Source organism: Manihot esculenta, chromosome 9 (assembly GCF_001659605.2).
Source record: "Manihot esculenta cultivar AM560-2 chromosome 9, M.esculenta_v8, whole genome shotgun sequence".
Taxonomy (NCBI): Eukaryota; Viridiplantae; Streptophyta; class Magnoliopsida; order Malpighiales; family Euphorbiaceae; genus Manihot; species Manihot esculenta.
The window spans coordinates 3,428,553-3,448,832 of record NC_035169.2 but is presented as its reverse complement, the minus strand read 5'-3'; the positions used below and the strand labels follow the sequence as shown (position 1 = coordinate 3,448,832).

At 30.3% G+C, this 20,280-nt stretch overlaps 4 protein-coding genes across 6 annotated transcripts in view; 2 read left to right on the top strand and 2 right to left on the bottom strand.

The window, feature by feature from the left end:
- Window positions 1-20,280, top strand: part of LOC110611558 (pentatricopeptide repeat-containing protein At1g63330) — a 44,024-nt gene that overhangs the window by 11,217 nt on the left and 12,527 nt on the right. For 2 of the 3 annotated variants that reach the window (XM_043960291.1, XM_043960288.1), the window contains 2 exons: window positions 2,552-2,597; window positions 2,718-3,031. The gene's annotated coding sequence lies outside the window, so the exon portion shown is untranslated. Of the gene's footprint in view, window positions 1-2,551; window positions 2,598-2,717; window positions 3,032-20,280 lie in introns of those variants that run through there. The other variant, XM_043960289.1, reaches the window with a different exon arrangement.
- Window positions 494-2,080, top strand: LOC122724566 (pentatricopeptide repeat-containing protein At3g22470, mitochondrial-like). The gene has a single exon (XM_043959859.1). The coding sequence runs from the start codon at window positions 494-496 to the stop codon at window positions 2,078-2,080; it is 1,587 nt and encodes a 528-aa protein (XP_043815794.1).
- On the bottom strand, window positions 4,847-5,456 carry LOC122724565 (protein IQ-DOMAIN 12-like). Its single transcript, XM_043959858.1, has 2 exons — window positions 5,433-5,456; window positions 4,847-5,347 (listed from the first exon to the last, which is right to left on the bottom strand). Exons 1-2 carry the CDS (start codon window positions 5,454-5,456, stop codon window positions 4,847-4,849), a joined length of 525 nt encoding a protein of 174 aa, XP_043815793.1.
- Window positions 5,389-6,440, bottom strand: LOC122724661 (protein IQ-DOMAIN 22-like). The gene is made up of 3 exons (XM_043960322.1): window positions 6,354-6,440; window positions 5,745-5,960; window positions 5,389-5,604 (listed from the first exon to the last, which is right to left on the bottom strand). Exons 1-3 carry the CDS (start codon window positions 6,408-6,410, stop codon window positions 5,476-5,478), a joined length of 402 nt encoding a protein of 133 aa, XP_043816257.1. The 5' UTR covers window positions 6,411-6,440; the 3' UTR covers window positions 5,389-5,475.

The window sequence follows — 20,280 nt, the reverse complement described above, 5'->3', positions numbered from 1 at the left end:
TTCCGATTCTCTATTTCCTTTCCTCATTCCCAATCTCCGATCCATACTCAAAACAACTGACGAGAGATCGATGATGATGAAGATGCCTTGGAGGAGAAAGAGCAGGAGCTTCCATCTTCAGCTACAAGGGGCAATCGGTACCATTCAATCTCCATTCCTATTCTTATTTACCAATTATTGCCATTCTTCTACTTCCACACTTGAAGATGCACGCTTCTTGACAAATAACTTCAAATCTGCTTCTTTTACCCGCCTTGATGATGCCATTGCTTCCTTTAATCATGTAATTCATATGCATCCTCTTCCTTCTAGGGCTCAATTTAGTAGATTCTTATCTGCCCTTGTGAAAATGAAACAATATCACACTGTCTTTTCCATGTCCAAAACAATTGAATTGCTAGGAATCTCACACGATGTTTATTCTCTTAGCATCTTAATTAATTGCTTCAGCCACTTACACCTTGTGGATTTGGGTTTCTCTGTTTTTGGTAAGATGCTCAAATTGGGATTGGAGCCTGACGTTGTGACATTTACTACCTTAATTAATGGTCTTTGTACAGAGAGTAAAATCGACAAAGCTGTGGAATTTTTCGATGATATGGTTGCACGTGGTTATCAACCTAATTTTTATACTTACAGTACGATCATAAACGGAATGTGTAAATTTGGGAAAACAAATGTGGCTATTGGGCTACTAAAGGGAATGGCTGATAGAGGTTGTGAGCCAAATGTTGTGACATACAGTGCAATCATTGACGCCCTTTGCAAGGATGAGCTAGTTGGTGAGGCTTTAGATCTCTTCTCTCAAATGAGGAATAAGGGCATTTCACCTAATGTCATCACTTATACTGGTTTAATTCACGGTGTTTGCAAATTAGGCCAAAAGAACCAAGCTTTGGCCTTGATGAATGAAATGGTGGAGCAGAACATATCACCTGATGTTTATACGTTCAATGTATTGATTGACGCTCTTTGTAAGGATGGAATGGTTTCAGAGGCTCAAAATACATTCAATGTAATGATTCAAAGACGTGTAGAGCCTAATGTGGTCACCTACAATTCCTTAATCGATGGTCTTTGCATTTCAGACCAATTCAAGGAAGCTTTGGCCTTGTTGAAAGAAATGGTGGGGAGGAACATATCCCCTGATGTTTTTACCTTCAATATATTGATCGACACTCTTTGTAAGAAAGGACTGGTTTCAAATGCAGAGAATATAATCAAAATAATGATTCAAAGAGGTGTGCAACCTGATGTTGTCACTTATAATTCATTGATGGATGGATATTGTCTGTGCAAGCAAATTGATAAGGCTAGAAAGCTATTTGATCTGATGGTGACCAATGAAATAGCTAACATTTTTAGCTACACCATTTTGATCAGTGGATATTGTAAGTGCAAAATGATAGATGATGCAAAGGAACTTTTTGATGAAATGCCTCATAAAGGTTTAGTTCCTAGTGTTGTTACTTATTCTACTCTTATAGAGGGTATGTTTCAAGCAGGGAGGCCCCAAACTGCACAGGAGCTCTTTAAGAATATGTGCTCTCATGGTCAACAGCCAAATATAGTAACCTTCTCAATTATGATGAATGGCTTGTGTAGACAGGGGAATCTGGATGAAGCACTCACCCTATTGAAAGAAATGGAGGAAAGTCAGTTGAAGCCTGATCTTGTGACCTATTGCATTCTGATCAATGGTATGTGCAAAGCTGGCAAGATTAATGATGCCAAGGAACTGTTTTCTAGTCTTTTTGAAAATGGTTTACAACCTAATGTTCATATATATAGTGCAATTATGAAAGGACTCTGCCAACAAGGATTAATGGACGAAGCGTATAAGGTATTTAGAGACATGGAAAAGGGAGGATGTTTACCGAATAATTATTGTTATAATATCATCATTCAAGGGTTTCTCAAGCATGAGGATTTACCACAAGCATCAGAAATAATCAACGAAATGGTTGATAAGGGGTTCTCTGCTGATGCTGCTACCACAAAATTGGTAGTACATTTATCGCGGAATAATGATCTCATTCTGAGGCTTTTAAAGGTGCGCAATGAGGGATCAGCAAACTAAAGTTGTTATATCTTGACCATTCAAGTGTGTCTTGGAGCGCAACTTGGTAATTACCTTTTTCAAATATAATAGATATGTAATTTAACTAACTTCTTCAAATATCATTTTTAATTTCAATCAGCTGTGATTCTCTTCCACAAAATAAAAATTTCTAACACGGCAAATGACCTGTGGTAGAAACCATGATATGTGTGTGCCTTTCGCTTGAATTCAGACATGGACTTGATCTCTTTGAGATAAGATTGTTGATGAATGGAGGTCATGGATTTCTAATGATCAAGTTGCTGGTAAACCCACCATCTCCTTACAATTTTTTATTGGCTGCTACTACAGTCTTAACTCGAGAGCTCGGTCCTAAAATTGAGTTGAGAACTAAAACTAATTGGTTCCATACTACAATGCTTAAGAATCTTTATCTATTTTTATTTTTGTGCTCAATGACCTTTTAAAATGCTATCATTTCTCTTGTAGGTACTTGCAAGGATATGATTACAACTTCACCTTTCTAACAATAAAGGTATAAGCAATTTTTTTTTGCTTAATTATTCTATTTTTAATAATAATGAAAATAATGATTATAAATCAGTGTGCTTTAATTGAGAATTGATTTAACAATTAGACTACACTATAAATGCAGGGTGCAGGATATACTGTCCCAGAGTACAAGGTAGGAGAATCACTAGACTTCTAAAGTTGTTGGTTGGATGAAATGTCACTAAAATTATAGATAACAGAAAATGTTATGGGAATTGAGGGAAAAGCAAACCTCCTCTTTGTCACCTTTTTTTTTTTTTTTCTTTTTTTTCTAGTCATCAAGTTGGGTATATATATATATAGATCCTTAATTTCTTTTATTTTCCTTCAAGTCAAATTAGTGAAATCATTGCATTAGCATCTAATAATATGAAGTTCACAATCTTTTCCAATGAAATCAATTTTTTAACATGAAAATTTGAATTTTAGAAATGTTTGTGGAAGGTATATATATATTTTCTTCCCTTCGAGATTCTTTACTTTGTGCCAAGTTGATTGGATGTACTGTTTGAAATGTTAGTTAAGTTAGGCAAGAAAAGTTGTTTTGGTTGTTTCTTTTCACCTTTCAGCAGTATATAATGAGACATCTTATGTTTTTACCACTTTCTAAACCTTGTAATATACTCAATAAAATTTTCTTTGGGCCCTTGTTTGTACGTGGTATTTTTCTTTTTGCTTGATGATTCTTGAAGTTTTTGTGACTGCATCCATGGGAATTGGTTTGTTAGAGAAGGTGGGGTTGACAGGGTACATATTGAGGTAGGAAACCAATTGCAAAATGATTAAGATCCATTTACTTTTCAAAACTCAGATAATTCAAGTAGGATTCTCATATCTGCACCGTTAAATTAAGTATAAAGAATATATAGTTAAAAAGATAAATCTATTTATATCCATTTAATTTTAATTTTTTTGTGATCTGTTTGTAAATTTAATTTTTTTATAGTGCTAGAGGTTTAATAAGTTGGAGAGAGCAGGGCTCACAGCAGCCTCACTCTCTTGTAACCATTCAAAGACTGGAGTCATATCAGTGGCGTTAATAGCATCTCTTGATATGTCACCTCTCTAGAAAATTTGAACCCATCCTAAAAAAAAGCAAGCAAACCACAGCACTTTCAGTCGCCCGAAGGGTGATATCACATCTATGAGTTGACTTAAACCAATACTGGTCTTTAAAATACTCTCACCATGAAGCTCTAAATTTACAACTGCAAAAGTAAAAATAGAAAAACACAATATTTTCACCCCAGCCATAGAGACAAGGAGAGTAAACCCATATCCAAGACTCGAGGAAGCCATCCCTTACTTAAAAGGAACAGGGAAAGGTTGCAGGACTAACCATTAGTAGAGAAACAAGGTTTGCCCTCAGAAGTAAACAGGTAGAGATTAAGCACTCTCTCTCTAACTTTCACGGCTCTTATTCAAAAATTTGATTTCAAATTATAAAAATATGCTTTTATATTATAGCAATTCTTATCTAAACCGGCTTAACATTAACTTAAAATATAAATATATAAGATTTTATATGGATCTTACATTAGGTTTACATAACTATTTTTTTTATATATTAAATATACCCTTAATTAAAATGATTTTTTTTTCTATTACATGAAAATATATTTGCACCTATTTTCAAATAAAACTTTAATATAATTAAAATAAACTATGTTTGCCTTTGGTTAACATACCATTCACTCATATTACTCCTTAAATATTAAAGAACTCATACTATTAGAAGATTTTTTAAAATCAGAAAATTTTACTTTTTTTCAATAGATATTAAATAGAATATATTAATAAACTAATAAATAAATCATCATATACAAGTTCATATAATTTAACATTACACTGCTGATTGCAACTACTTAGCTCCATAACACCATTCTCAAAAACCCCAACTCTCACACCCAACCCTCTGCAATAAACACAGAAACAAAACCTCATCTCTCTCTCTCTCCCCCTCAAAAGAAAATCAATATATAATATGTAAGTAATCAAGTGATTGATTATGGACATCAGAGATCTAACAGAAAATTATACGTTGCAATTCACCCCACAAAAATATTTTCCAGGCAAAGAACGATCATTCGAGCCGCTGTGTATTCTAGCTCTCCAATGACCACAGCTTGAAGTTACTTCATTGTCTTGTTAGTGAATGATCAAGTAATTCTTGAGAAGCATTACCTCTTCTGGTTGGTATTAATTTTGTTGAGAAGCAAGCCAGGCATCTCATCAATAATGGCGATTTACGCTTATAGGAACGCGCTGAGCAGCTTCGCTACTGTTTCCAAACCATTCACTGTTATAAGAAGACCAAATAGAAAGTCCACTTTTGTATGATAAGCTGTCAATGAGAAAATGATCCTGAATTCCTATTCGTTGCCTCGGTGTGCTCATCGACCTTGCCTTTGCCTTTGCAGATTCTGTTGCAGCCATGTAAGTTGGGAAAACAGGAGAATTCAGTGCAGAACTGTCATCTCCTGTAGTATTCCGTTGTGTCCGACAGAATGATCTTCTTGGAAATGACACTGGTGAACTCAATGCTTCTATGTTATCTTGTTTCCGTGAACTTATTTTCACTTGTGTTGTACCAAATATGTCACTGGCTTTCAGATTCTCTATCCGTTCTCTAGCCAATGCATCTTTGTTCGCCAATTCTTCCAGCCAGTGTCTCTGTCTATCAGGTTCATTTTTGGCTATTGATTCTTCCAGTACATGAGTGTTTCCCCTCTCCTGAAATAGATAATAATGTAGCAGAATCTGAACATGAGAAATGAAGGGAACAACAGAAAACAAATAGCATTTGAGATAAAATTACCCGGTGTGAAAATGAGTACTTCATCATTCGGTCCCTTTTGATGCTAGCCTCTTGCTTCTTGAACCATAGGCTTTCCATGTCTTCCTTTGAAAGTGTGCTGTAATCCCAACAACTTTGGCTTTTGCATTCGAGCTGTCAAGAAACCAAAACAAAGAGCAGCATATGTCATATGCTGAGCATTTATGTATCAGATTATTTGTTAAATTGCATTTAACTTTCAGCTGTTATTTGGCTTTATTCTTCACAATTTGCTCCATTTATCAGACATTTCTTGAGAAGGGAAAAGAAAGCCTTAAAAATAATTACCCTTACCTTACTGTCCATTTCTCCCAACTCCTTGGACTTGGACAATTGTTTATTTCCGCCTTCCTTACAAATGTCAATGGTCGTCACTCGGACCTTCGATCGCATCTTTGCGTTGGATGGCAAACGCTTCAATTTCGTGCCTACTTGACGTCGCACAACTTGTCCACGAACAATGGCTTGAAGCTTCACCACTCCCTTCAATGCTCTCAAAGCTTTCCTTGCCTGTTTCAATACCATTCAAGGGCTTGTGTAAGATCATACAACTGCATAAATAGTTCTAATATTCTGCTAGTGAAATAGCATTTCGTAATATGCTTGATTCAAATACAGACTACAAGCTAATTACCATCTCAGCTTGAAATTGAGTGAAAATTATTGTTTATTTCTTCACATAGTGATTAGAATTTTACCATAGCTACTTGTTGTGGCTGAATTCTAACCAAAATTAATAAATAGCATTGTTTATTTATTAAATTGAACTCAAGTGAGTAAAATCAAGCTGATGAAATTAAGCCTACATAATTATCAGAAAGATTTAAAAAACATTATGAATTTAAACAGTAGAGAAGCTCATGCTTAGCCATTGCAGAAGAGAAAGGGTTTCCGCAAGCTTACAAGATATCCCCGGAAAGCACTCTGAATCTTAATGGCAGCCAAGTTTTCATCTTTCATGGCGAAATGAAGACGAGATTGAGAAGAGCCAGTGAGCTTCACAACCTCAGCTGCAGCCTGAGCAGCAGCAACTGCAGCCGCCGTCGCAAGAGCTACAGTCACAGCAAACTTTCTCTGCTTTTCTGCTGCTTCATCTATGATCCTTTGAGGTGATGGCAGCACAGGACGTTGTTTAAACTTTAGCTTTCCAAGAATCCATCTCCACCTTCTAGATTTCTGTTTTCAAAGAAAAAACATGAAATGTTTCTTTTAAAAGAAAGAGCAGAACAGGGTAGTAGAAAAGGAACAACCTTCTCTGTTCTTGTTTTTTCCTGAGAAACAAACCAGCAAGTCTTCTTTGCCATTGGAGATGTTCTGAAATCAAAGTAACCCATTTTATGAAACCTCATCATCTGAAATTTCAACAAGAACTCAGAAATCCTCTAAACAAAATAACCCAAAAAAGAACAAACAGAAATTCAAAAATCAAGAAAATGGAATGAATCAGTGAATCTTGAACCTCACTTCATGGCAGAGGAAGAATTAAGCAGAGACAAGAATCCATTGAAAAGAGGAATATGGTATTGTGAATAGAAGAGTGTGTAGGTGTGAGAGAGAGAGAAGAATATATAAGAAAAGAGATTGATGTGTCATAGAATGGAAGCGGAAGCAGAAGCAGAAGCAGAGAGATACAGAGAGAGAGAGAGAGGATTCTTCTTAGAATGTTAATGGCAAGTCTGTTCTACTTGTATGATGGGGCCCATACTTTTCTCTCTCTGTTCCAACTGTCATTTTTCTACAACTACCACCATTGTCTCTGCTAATGGAATTACTTTATTAACCCCTTTAACTTCTAATTAATCCATTTAATTTTATTTTTAATTTTATTTTTATTTTATTGAGTTTCCTTTCCAATTCAAAAAGACCTATAATTTCAAAGACATTAGACTTTATGATGCAAAGTACATTCCTTGTTATGGTAGGGTCAAACACAAAAGTTGCAATAATATTCTCCATCTGATCAACAGACTCTGCCACTCTATGATTAAGTTCATGATCCTCCCAACTATAGCTTGTGCTTTCATTTCACATTATTATTTATCTTAGGAAAAATTACTTTTTAGTTCCTGAGATTTAACGTAATTAACACTTCTGTCCTTCTATTTTGGGGACCCAACACTTAAGTCACTCACTTTCTCTTCCGTCCAAAATAGCCATTTGGTCAAAGAGTCAAAAGTGAGAGGTGAAATTTTTTACCAAAAGTGCCCTTAATAAAATTGTTAAACCCTTATTCTACTTCATATCTTATATGTTTCTTCCCTTCATCCTTCTTCTCCCTCATATCTTCTCTGTTTCTTCCCTCCATCTTTCTTCTCCTTCATATCTTTTCTATTTCTTCCCTCCATCCTTCTTCTCCCTCATATCATCTCTATTTCTTTTATTCTCTCCGTGCATCTCTCTTTCTTCTCCTTCCTCTCAATCCTCCCCTCTTTTTTTCTCTCCATTTCTTGAAATTCTCGGTAAGTTCTAGAAATCAATAAATAATTCTTGAAATTTCCATGAGAACTTGATGAAAGTTCCATGGAAACTTGATTTCTTTTATAATTTTCTTTCTGATTTAGGAAATGGTGAGTGCGGGATGGCGGATAGTGTGAGGAGACCCAGCAGAAGTTGGAAAAGCTGTGAGTGCGGGATGGCAGGATTGCAACCTCGCAAATATAGCTTCTCTGTTGCATGATTAACCTTAATTCTCTCTCCCTTAGAAAAGAAAAATGATAACTCCCTTTGATTTTCAAGTAATTTCTTGTGTCAACTCTATTCTTTAATTTATTTTCCTTTCAGCTTCTAGCACTTTTTTTTCTCAATTTTGGGTCTCGGTGATTGCTGTTTTTTTTTTCTCTTTTATTCTGTTATTCTCTGAAAGTTGTAACTTTTGAGTTTGGATTTTGGTGTTTGGTTATTTTTGTGATGTGTGTTTTAATATTAGAACAAGAATTTTTCAGTTTTGTGTTAGATCCAAGCTGTTTGACATCTTTTCATTTGCATCTTATTGTCTGAACAATTTTCTCTGCTCAACGTTGAAAATTTTCTTTCCAAGTCTTTCCTCACCTGTAATCCATGATGAGATCTGGGTGGTTTACTTGATTGTCTTAATAGTTACAAGATTTAATTTCATATATAATTACTGTGCTATCAAATATCAAATTCCTGATGGAGAAAAAGATGGAAAAGAGAAAGGAAAAAAAAAAAGAGAATTAGTAATGGACAAAAAGAAATGGAGAGTATATGAAAGAAAAGAAAGATTGAGAGATTTCAGGTTGAGGGGTTTTAATAAGTTCATTAAGGGCATTTTTGGAAAAAATTTTCACCTCTCACCTTTGACTTTTAACCAAACGGCTATTTTGAACGGAAAGACTACGAATTTGGACAAAAGAGAAAGTGAGGGACTTAAGTGTTGGGTCACCAAAATTGAAGGACAGAAGTGTTAATTAGTTAAACCTCAGGGACTAAAAAAATAAGTTTTCCTTTATCTTAAGTATATTGTTAAAAAGTAATTTATAATAAAAAAATAACAAATAATTTTATTTTTTTTATTTTAAAATATATAATTTAAGTCAATTTAATTTTAAATTTAAATAATATTTTATTATATCATACAATTTGTAAATATCGATAATTTATAAATGGATTCTAACGTAAAATTTATATTACAAAGTATTATTTTTATATAAAGTTGAATTATACTCATATTTCAAAATAAAAAATAATAATATTTAAAGATTTAAATTTGATAACAACTTACTTCAAATTGGTCAAATTTAGTTAGGATTAATATGATATTTAAATATTATAGAGTCTAGAATTAAAAATAGAAAAATATTCTCAAATTAAATTTAATATATTTAAATTTTAAATTAAGATAATTAAATATTTTTAAATTATCTTTTCAAATTCATAAGAAATCTACTTCTTCAAAATCAAATTTAAAACTAAATACCAAATAGATTCACAATAAAAACATTTACAAAACTATAGCATTTGCATTTTTTTTTAAATAAGAATTAATAGAGTAGAATATATAACTTCTCAGATTTACTTATATATATTTACCACCAAATTAAACCTGTAAATATATAAAACTATAATATTATAAATTTAAATTAGTTAATAGATAATAAAATAATATTTTAATTGTATATTTGTGCTCGAAAAATATACTTTGAAGCCCTATAAAGAATAAAGAACCTTGTAAAAGTTTTTTTTTTAAATTTTTCATGTTTAAATATAAGAATTTAATTTTTTTTAATTCAAAATTTTATTTTCAAAGAAATAATTATGTAAGAATTTAATTAAATTCTATTTTTGGAAATAATTTTTTCCAATTGAAGCCGAAATGATGACAGTGAGATTGAAGTCAATGCAACAAAATGACCGTACAACTGTGAGCAGTAGCAAATATATACAGTTTTTGTTTTCGCCATTTGCTTCAACTATTTAAATATTCAAAAATTATGAATTTTATTGTAATTCAAATGAAAATAATCTAAAATATTTAAGATTTATTTAAGAAATAAGTTTCATATTAGCTTTATTTCAAAATAAAAGTTTCCTAGTATTAGTTTTATCGTAAAAAAAAACCATTTCATATTAATTTTAAGCGTAAATTATTTTTTTTATTCCTGATATATAATTAATAGATTTTTATTTTTATTTTTAAAAGCGAATATTTTTAAATTTTGAATTTTAATTCCATTTGAATTATAATTTTTCTGTAAAAAAAATACAGTTAGTAAAAAAATTAAAATGATTACCATAAGAGTATTTCGGAAAAAGAAAATTATTTTATACTTTTAACTGTTTTAAATGTTTGAAAATATTTTGCTAATAAATTTTAATGATTTAAATTGTAAAAATAATTTTTCAAATAAATATTTCAAAATCAAAAGTTTTAGAACAATACGTAAAAGTAGTATGCTTCCTTTGATAAGAAGTAAGCAAAGATTTACAATTTAGTATTTATAGGAAAATTTATTAATTAATTCATTGATTTTAAAAATAATATTAAAATATTTTTAACACTTTAAAAAATTTATTAATTAATATTTGTATTAAATTTTTTACTATATAATTTATTAATAAATTAATTTTTAATTTTTAATAGATATATTTTTTAATATTAATTATTCGGCGTTCGAAATCTACTAATTTCACTTAAATTTTTAATGCCACGAAACTGCATTAATTATGGGAGGTGTCAAACTTTGTAAAATTCTTATTTATACCCATAAGTTTTATAGAAATTTTATTAAAAATATAATATTGGCCCCTCCAATTTACAAAACTTGTACATATATACATATATCCTAATTATATGTTCCATTATTTTTGTTAGAAATAAATATTTAGCATTTTTAAATTTTGAGAATGTTGTTGTGAGCATTGGGATCTTTTAATTTTTTTTATTATTATATTTTACTTATAATCCTTTTAAATTTAATTAATTTTAATTTATTCTTGAAATTTTATACTTTTTTAAATATTATAGTTATATACAAAAAATTTTATTGTCACTATTATTTTTAATTCGCCAACTATAACTTTTCATCGATAAAAGCCGATAATATCATTGTCAGTAATTTAAATTATTGGTAATAGTCAATAATTTACTTAAACAATTACTTTTTTTAATAATTTAATTAAATTTTATTATTATTTTTTATTTTCTTGCATAATTTAAACGTTATAGTTCCATCCTTAAATGCTTATTACTTCTATTGAATGTGATGTGTGTTTGTCAAGAAGCTCACCTCTTAATGAACTTAGATTGATTTCATTATTGATATATTTATTTGATCCTAGAATTAAATCCACATTGAGTTTTTAATGGTTTAATAAATAGATTAAATGGTCCATGTCGTTAATATGTTAATTGAATATTTAGCGGTACAAATTATCTGAAAGTTAATATAATGAAAAACTCTAATACCCAAAATACTTATGGCACTTGGAGAGAGAAGTAAAAGCATTTCCCTCTATTAACTTTGTCCATATAAAACACATCATTATCTGTCCAAAAAGAGTGGGACAGAGCAATGAGAGAAAACTTCCATTTCTTTGAAAGTTTTAAATTTGGTTGCACAAAAATAGGATGGAGTTTTTGGAATTAGAGGAACACTTGTATTTTGGAGGGCAAACTCAAAGCGGCAATACGATGACTCATCTGGCTTTGAGAAGGAGATATCTCAATGTCAATTAGACTATATATGAGTCCTACCAAAGGTTTTTATATTCTACTTTTGATTAGATTGTAAAGAAGAGACAGTTTGGCTTTAAGAAGTGATTTTCAAATGGATTACATGTTTATTTGTGAATCAGTTTGTATCGATTTAATTTTACAAATAGATTATATATCCGTTTGAAAATCAGTTTGTTTCCTTTAATTTTATAAACAGATCAAACATTCTTTTATGAAGCAATTTGTATCTATTTAATTTTACAAATGGATTATACGTCCCTTAGCGAATATATTAGTGTCTATTTAATTTACAAATAAATTATATATCTGTTTGCAAATTAATTTGTATTTATTTAATTTTAAAACGAAGTGTACATCTATTTACAAATCCGTATGTGTCAATTTATAAAATTTTTACAAATAAATTATACATCTATTTGTAAATCAATTTGTGATGAGTTGCAAAACTTACTATTTTTTTTATATTAAATTTCATAATTTTGCTATAATTTAGATATAAAAAAATGATTTTTATTTGAAATTTGATTTTGGACAGATTTTGAGTTAAAAATGAAAAAAAGAATCAAAAGAGACTGTTTTTAGAGTTTTTTTCTGACGGGAAGCTCAAGGCTGTACTCCCAGCCAACAAACAGATTTTAGGATTACTGTTTTGCCAACTGTACATAATTTAAAACTATTTCAGATAGATGCAAACATAATCAGATCAGGATTATAATAAGAATCATTATAGAAATAGTAAATTTATTTTACTTTTTCTTTAAATTATGAATAATTATTTTTTTATTTGGAAAAAACCTATATAAAGGTTGCTCTAGAAGTAGAATTCACCATCTCTTCTCATCATCTCCTCTCTTTTTTGGTCCTTTCTTGGCCGAATTCTTCCTCTTCTTTGTAACAGCCCGCTTACCGGACCATCACCGGCACTAGGATCCAGATCGGCTTAAGGCCGCCGGGACCCGTAGTAAGCCTACTGTCAACTCTAACCGGGTATTACATTCTTCTTCTTTTATTTTTTTTATAATTTTATTATTACCTTTGTAGGCTAAACTCTTTTATTCAGGTGAAAGCTAATCAAATTGAAATTCATTTAAAATTGTGAGATTATGTTTTTAATTTCTGTTTATCTTATTTTTATTTTCAATTAATTTCTATTTTTGAGGAATACCACCTCTATAGTTATCCTTTTAGGAATTCAAAAAGGGCTATTGAATCTTCTAAGAAGACAATGTATTGTTATTTAATTCAAATAAGTTTAATTAGATTAATATAAGTAGCAATTATCATATTCTTTGTGTTAAGTAATTAATTGATTTTGTTTAAATAATTTGATTGCTATTATTGATCAAATTTGAGTTATTCTCTTCTTACAGCGGTTAATTAATTAAATAAATAAATTTAATGGAGTTATTAATTAACTATAAATTAATTTAATCGCTATGTGGATTAATTTAGGATGAATCGGTAAGATTCGTTTGTTTGAACACTATGATAAACTGCAAACATTTCAATTTTAATTATTTTCAGCTGAATTTTAATTTGATTATTTATTTTACTATTTTAATTGCGTTATTTTCTTCTTTAAGTTTTCTTTTTAAATTAATTTCTCCCCTAACGATTTTATTCTTTTTTTTTTTTAAACTATTCTTTTATCCTACTTGTCATCTAATTTAAATAAAGTTAAGGTATATGTAGATGGATATTCATTTACCCTTTTTGTAGATTTTTTTAAATTAAGTAAAAAGAAATTAGTTTTAATTAACGGATTCAACACATGTTTGTATTCATTGAATTTTACAAACGGATTTTATATTTGTTTACAAATTCGTTTGCGTACATTTAATTTTACAAACATATTATATATCTGTTTATAAATTAAATTTATGTCTAATGCTAAATATGTGAAAAAAAATAAATATATCAATTCTATATTTAATCTTTATGTTAATTTACATTTTAATCAAATTTATTTATTTTTTTAATTTCAATTTAATACTTGATGAGTTGCAAAACTTAGTATTTTTTTCATATTAAATTTTATTTTGTTATGATTTTGACTATAAGGTCTTACCCAAAATTGTGACCCAATCTCAATGGATAGATTGCAGTATTTCTGGTTTGCCAAGAGAGTTCAAAACTGTTTTGAGATAGATGTAAATACAATCAAATTAAGATTAAAATAAGAGTTATTATATGAATAGTAGATTTATTTTACCTTTTTTTTAAATGGTGAATAATTGTCTTTTTATTTAGAAAAATCCTATATAAATGCTACTTTAGAAGTAGATCTCTCATCTCTTCTCCTCTTCTCCACACTCTTTTCAGTTTCTCTTCAACTGAGCGCTCTTTCCCCTTCTTTTTTTATTTTCTGCGATTTTGTTATAACTCTTAGAGGCTAAACTCCTCCATTCACTTGAAGGTTAATCAAGTTGAGGTTTAATTAAGTTGTGAGATTTTATTTTTAATTTATGTTCATCTCAATTTCTTTTTTCAATTAATTTTTATTTTCGAGTAACACCACCTCCATTATTATTCTTTAGAAATTCAAAAGATCTATTAAATCTCTTAGGAAGACAAACATATTGCTAATTAACTCAAAGTAAATATGAAATTATTTAATTGTATTAATACAAATAGCAATTAGCATATTCCTTTATGTTAAGAAACTTATTGATTTAGTTGAAAGAATTGGCTTGCTATTATTAATCAAATTTGAGTTCTTTTCTTCTTAAAACTATTAATTAATTAAATCTACATGTTTAATGAAACGATTAATTAATTAAAAATTAATTTAAGCGTTATGCGGATTAATTTAATTTTAATAATAGGCGGAATTCGTTTATTTAAACACTGTAACTAAATAATGGATAATTGAGTGAATATCTTTTTAATATAACTAAACAATGGATAATTGAGTAAATATTTTTTTAAATTAATAGATTCGATGTGGGTCAATAGATTTTTAATTTTAATTTCTATTCCATTTATATTCATTTAAATTAATCATTAAATTTTAAATTTTATAAATTCACCCTCTAGTGTAACCTTTAATATTTATAAACTTAAACTTATTATTAAAATTTTATCTCAATCTTTTCAATTGTAATTAAATTTATTTATAAATTAATTTTTAATTAAAAACACATAAAAATTAAATAATGAAAAACTGGAGAAACCTCAATTACCTTGCATCATGCACAGCCCTTATAACTTCCATTTCAATCATTAAGATTAAGATTTCTGAAAAATATTAAGATTAAGATTTTTACAAATTTTAATCAATTATGTATTTATTTCAATATATTTTAATCGATTTTTTTTAATTATTTAAATTTTCTTGTGAAATATTAATTTTTTTCAGTGAAATTGTTAATGGTTTTTTAATTTAATAACCACTTATCCATCATCCTTCTCTATCGACTTCCCAGAAACCATAACCCATCCCCGCTCTACACTGTTATAAGGTACAGTTATAATAATTTAATATTATAATAATATAAAAGAATAAAGTTAATTTGTTATTAAATAATATTTTTATATGAAAAATTAATAAAAAATATACAAAATGTGCTGCATATAAACAACTAGTAATGCATTTCCTTTTGTTATCCTTACCACTTTACCAGCTGGCAGAGAGCCTTCCTTTTCCGATTCTCTATTTCCTTTCCTCATTCCCAATCTCCGATCCATCCCTAAAAACAACTGACAAGAGATCGATGATGATGAAGATGCCTTGGAGGAGGAAGAGCAGGAGCTTCCATCTTCAGCTACAAGGGGCAATTGGTACCATTCAATCTCCATTCCTATTCTTATTTACCAATTATTGCCATTCTTCTACTTCCACACTTGAAGATGCACGCTTCTTGACAAATAACTTCAAATCTGCTTCTTTTACCCGCCTTCATGATGCCATTGCTTCCTTTAATCATGTAATTCATATGCATCCTCTTCCTTCTAGGGCTCAATTTAGTAGATTCTTGTCTGCCCTTGTGAAAATGAAACAATATCACACTGTCTTTTCCATGTCCAAAACAATTGAATTGCTAGGAATCTCACACGATGTTTATTCTCTTAGCATCTTAATTAATTGCTTCTGCCACTTACACCTCGTGGATTTTGGCTTCTCTATTTTTGGTAAGATGCTCAAATTCGGATTGGAGCCTACCACTGTGACATTTACTACCTTAATTAATGGGCTTTGTATGGAGGGTAAAATGGATAAAGCAGTGGAATTTTTTGATGATATGGTTGCACGTGGTTATCAACCTGATGTTCGTACTTTCAATTATGAAAGGACTCTGCCAACAAGGATTAATGGATGAAGCGTATAAGGTATTTAAGGACATGGAAAAGGTAGGATGTTTACCAAATAATTGTTGTTATAATATCATCATTCAAGGGTTTCTCAAGCATGAGGATTTACCAAAAGCATCAGGACTAATCAACGAAATGGTTGATAAGGGGTTCTCTGCTGATGCTGCTACCACAGAATTGGTAGTACATTTATCGCTGAATAATGATCTCATTCTAAGCAAGCTACGAAATCGTTATGAGGCTTCTAAAGGGGTGCAATGAGGGATCAGCAAACTAAAGTTGCCTTCTTCAAATGTAGTAGATATGTAATTTAACTAACTTCTTCAAATTTCATTTTTAATTTCAATCAGCTATGATTCTCTTCCACAAAATGAAAATTTCTAACACTGTAAATTACCTGCAGTGGAAACCATGATATGTGTGTGCCTTTCGCTTGAACTCAGACATGGACTAGATCTCTTTGGATATAAGATTGTTGATGACTGGAGGTCATAGATTTCTAATGATCAAGTTGCTGGTAAACCCACCATCTTCCATACAATTTTTTTTGGGCTGCTACTACAGCCTTAACTCGAGAGCTCAGTCCTAAGAATGAGTTGAGAACGAAAACTAATTGATTCCATGCTACAATGCTTAAGAATCTTTATCTATTTTACTTTTGTGCTCAATGACCTTTTAAGATGCTATCAATTTTCTTGTAGCTACTTGCTAGGATATGATTATAACTTCACCTTTCTAAACATAAAGGTATAAGCAATTCGTTTTTGCTTGATTATTATATTTTTAATAATAATGAAAATAGTGATTATAAACAAGTGGGGCTTTAATGGAGAATTGATTTAGCAACTAGACTACCCTATAAATGCAGGGTGCAGGATATGCAGCCCCATAATACAAGTGTAGTGGTTGAGAAATCTACCATTTTTCTTTATCGGTTTCTTGGTTGACAGAAATCTAGCAATTTTAGTTGTGAGATTGTTGAATCATGTGATAGTAAATTAGTTACAATGGCTGTATATTAAGGAAAAATACTTAGGAAATCATCTCTGTATGATATATCTTTATGATATAATAATAATACAATCAAGTATGATCATTTTGTCAATATGGTATATAACAAATATATTTTAGACCACCTATTGAGTTATTTATATGGTGCATTTTGTGATACGTTTGTATGGTGTTATGAAGGCGAAACACATTGTTTCTTACTGTTTGAGAAAAGTTAGGCAAGAAAAGTTGCTTTGGTTGTTTCTTTTCTCCTTTCAGCTGTACATTAAGCGAGATTTTGTGTTTAGCACATTGTAAACCTTGTAATATACTCAATAAAATTTTCTTTGAGCTTTTGTTTATACATGGTATTTTTCTTTTTGCTTGCTGCGTAATTCTTGAAGTTTTTTTTTTATTCTGCATCCATGGCAAATGGAAGTGTTAGTTTTGTCAGAGAAGATAAGGTTTGACAGGGTACATATTGAGAGGTAGGAAACCAATTGCAAAATGATTCAGATCCTTTGAGTCTTCAAAACACAAATAATCCAGGTATGATCTTTATATCTGCACCTTTAAATGGACTAAATTATTTGAGTTGGAGTATATCTATGACACTTGCTTTAAGAGCAAAAGACAAGTTAGGAATTGTAAAGCGTAGTGTGCAAATTCCTCCTGTTGGCTCCACTGGTTTTGAGAAGTGGATGAGAGTTGATAGCATGGTGAGTTAGATTTTGAATTCCATCTCTACGGATCTAGTGGAAGTTTTTTGTATACATATAGTGCAAAGGATATTTGGGAGGAAATTAGAAGAAAGATTTAAGCGACTTATATACCAATTAAAGAAAGAATTAAGTAGTTTCAGTCAAGGATCTATATTAGTTGTTGTTTTCTTTACAAAATTGAAGAAACTATGGGATGAACTTGGTGTTTCAAAGCATCATTTAACTATTTGTGAATGTGGTGCTTTTGAAGTATAGCTTGAGAGAGAGAGAGAATTAATGAGTTGTAAAGCTTTTGTAAAGAGTTTCAAATAGAGTTTAAGATAGATTCTGTGACATTTGTAAAGCTTTTGGGCACATAGATACCCCGGTTGGTTTAAAAATTATAAGCAAAAGAAGATTGGCTTTAACAATGAAAATCAGACTTATGGAACCACCGAGGACCTTCGAAACTCACATCAGTTGTAGAGAGTGTGTGTATAGGATTTAAATAAAATTAAGGACTTTGTCAAATATATTTTTGATTCTAGGCAAGTTAGGTGAAATGGATTTCTCTCGCTTTGCAGGTAACTAAATATATAACACAAGTATAATCTTGCAATATACTTAATAAAATTTTGTTAAATTAGTTGGAATGGATAATTTAGGTGAAATGGATTTTCACAAGTATAAGAGTACAATTTTGTATATAATATTTTGTATTATATTAAAATCAAATTATAAATAAAATAACAATAAATGTAAAAATATTATTAGTATCTTTTAAATTATAGATGTCTAAATATAATTTATTATTAAATTTTCATAGTTTTATGTAAAAGAAAAATATTAAAGTATTAAAACTTTAGTCATATCTTTCAAATTATAAATCACCAAATTTAATTTATTATTGAAAATTAATAATTTTAAATGAAATAAAAATATATTATATTAATTTTGCAATTGTTATTGTATTAGGATAATTTTTTTTTACTTATGATTTATATATAATTGGGTATAATAATTTTTTTTAATATATGTTATTGATAATTTCATTGAATATCGGATATTAGCAAATGAATAAAAAAGTTTTAAATATTTGCTAGATTTTGTGTTTAGCACATTGTAAACCTTGTAATATCGGATATTAGCAAATGAATATCGGATAATTTCATTGAATATCGGATATCGGATATCACATTGTAAACCTTGTAAAATTTCATTGAATATCGGATAATTTCATTGAATATCGGATATTAGCAAATGAATATCGGACATTATGCGAGATTTTGTGTTTAGCACATTGTAAACCTTGTAATATACTCAATAAAGTTTTCTTTGCGCTTTTGTTTCTGCATGGTATTTTTGTTTTTGCTTGTTGCGGAATTCTTGAAGTTTTTTTTTTTTATTCTGCATCCATGGCAATTGGAAGTGTTAGTTTTGTTAGAGAAGGTAGGGTTCGACAGGGTACATATTGAGAGGTAGGAAACCAATTGCAAATGATTTCCTTTGAGTCTTCAAAACTCAGATAATCCAGGTATGATCTTTATATCTGCACCTTTAAATGGACTAAATTATTGGAGTTGGAGTATTTCTATGACGCTTTAAGAGCAAAAGAAAAGTTAGGATTTGTAAATCATAGTGTGCAAATTCCTCTTTTTGGCTCCACTGGTTTTGAGAAGTGGATGAGAGTTGATAGCATGGTGAGTTAGATTTCGAATTCCATCTCTAAGGATCTAGTGGAAGTTTTTTGTATGCATATAGTGCAAAGGATTTATGGGAGGAAATTACACCACAAAAAAATTGTGAAATTGCGATCAAAATTAGCGATCAAATTTTTTAATCGTTATATAGCATTCAATCAACGACCATTATGCTACTACTTGAATAAAATGATTTTTTTTTATTTAATAAAATACTTAGCGAGCAAAAATTGGTCTGGTCATTATTTAGTGATCAAATTTTAAATCGTCGCTAAGTTTAGCGGGAATAAATGGCGTGAGATATTTGCGACCATTTTTGCGACGAAATAGCGACCATTTTTGAGCGGAAATATTAGAAACAAAATAGCGACTAATTGGTTTGGTCGCTAAGTTATTTATTAGCAAAACTACATCGTTTTGATACCCTATTCTAAGCCAAGCTCCTTCCTCATTTTTTCTTCTGAGAATTGCATCCCCATTTGAGTTTCTGCCCTCACCGTGATTCTCAGCAATCCACCGTCTGTGTCTCGTGTCCTCTGCCCTCACCTCCACAAATGCACTGTCTGCCCTCACCTCTCGTCCTGTCGTCTTCGCGTCCTGACTCCACAAATCCATCATCGCTTGCAGCGGTTCGTGTCCTCTCGTGATTCACAGCAAATCAATCACTGTTGGTTCACTAAATCAGCTGGTTTGTGCCAACTGGAATCTAGCGTCGACCATCAACAACTTGTAAGTGTTGCGAACAACAATATGCTTGTGCTGTTAATTTACTATTACATCTATTTATTTTAGGTCAGTATTTTAGGTTCCCTGTGTTTCTTACATTGACTGGCAGCTCCTTTTATCGACTCACGAATAATAGTAGGTTCAGTAAAATATTCTTTTGTATCATAGAAGGAGGCCTCATCTTCTTCTGACACTTCCTGAAGCTC

What these genes read in the sequence shown, in the direction of transcription:
- LOC122724565 (XM_043959858.1), bottom strand. Translation starts at nt 5,456, where the DNA reads ATGAAGTACTCATTTTCACACCGG. An exon ending in AGTACTCATTTTCACACCGG is followed by an intron (nt 5,348 to 5,432) that starts GTAATTTTATCT and finishes TATCTATTTCAG; the next exon opens with GAGAGGGGAAACACTCATGT.
- LOC122724566 (XM_043959859.1), top strand. Translation starts at nt 494, where the DNA reads ATGCTCAAATTGGGATTGGAGCCTGACGTTGTGACATTTACTACCTTA.
- LOC122724661 (XM_043960322.1), bottom strand. Translation starts at nt 6,410, where the DNA reads ATGAAAGATGAAAACTTGGCTGCCATTAAGATTCAGAGTGCTTTCCGG. An exon ending in GTGCTTTCCGGGGATATCTT is followed by an intron (nt 5,961 to 6,353) that starts GTAAGCTTGCGG and finishes GTATTGAAACAG; the next exon opens with GCAAGGAAAGCTTTGAGAGC. An exon ending in TGGGAGAAATGGACAGTAAG is followed by an intron (nt 5,605 to 5,744) that starts GTAAGGGTAATT and finishes ATAAATGCTCAG; the next exon opens with CATATGACATATGCTGCTCT.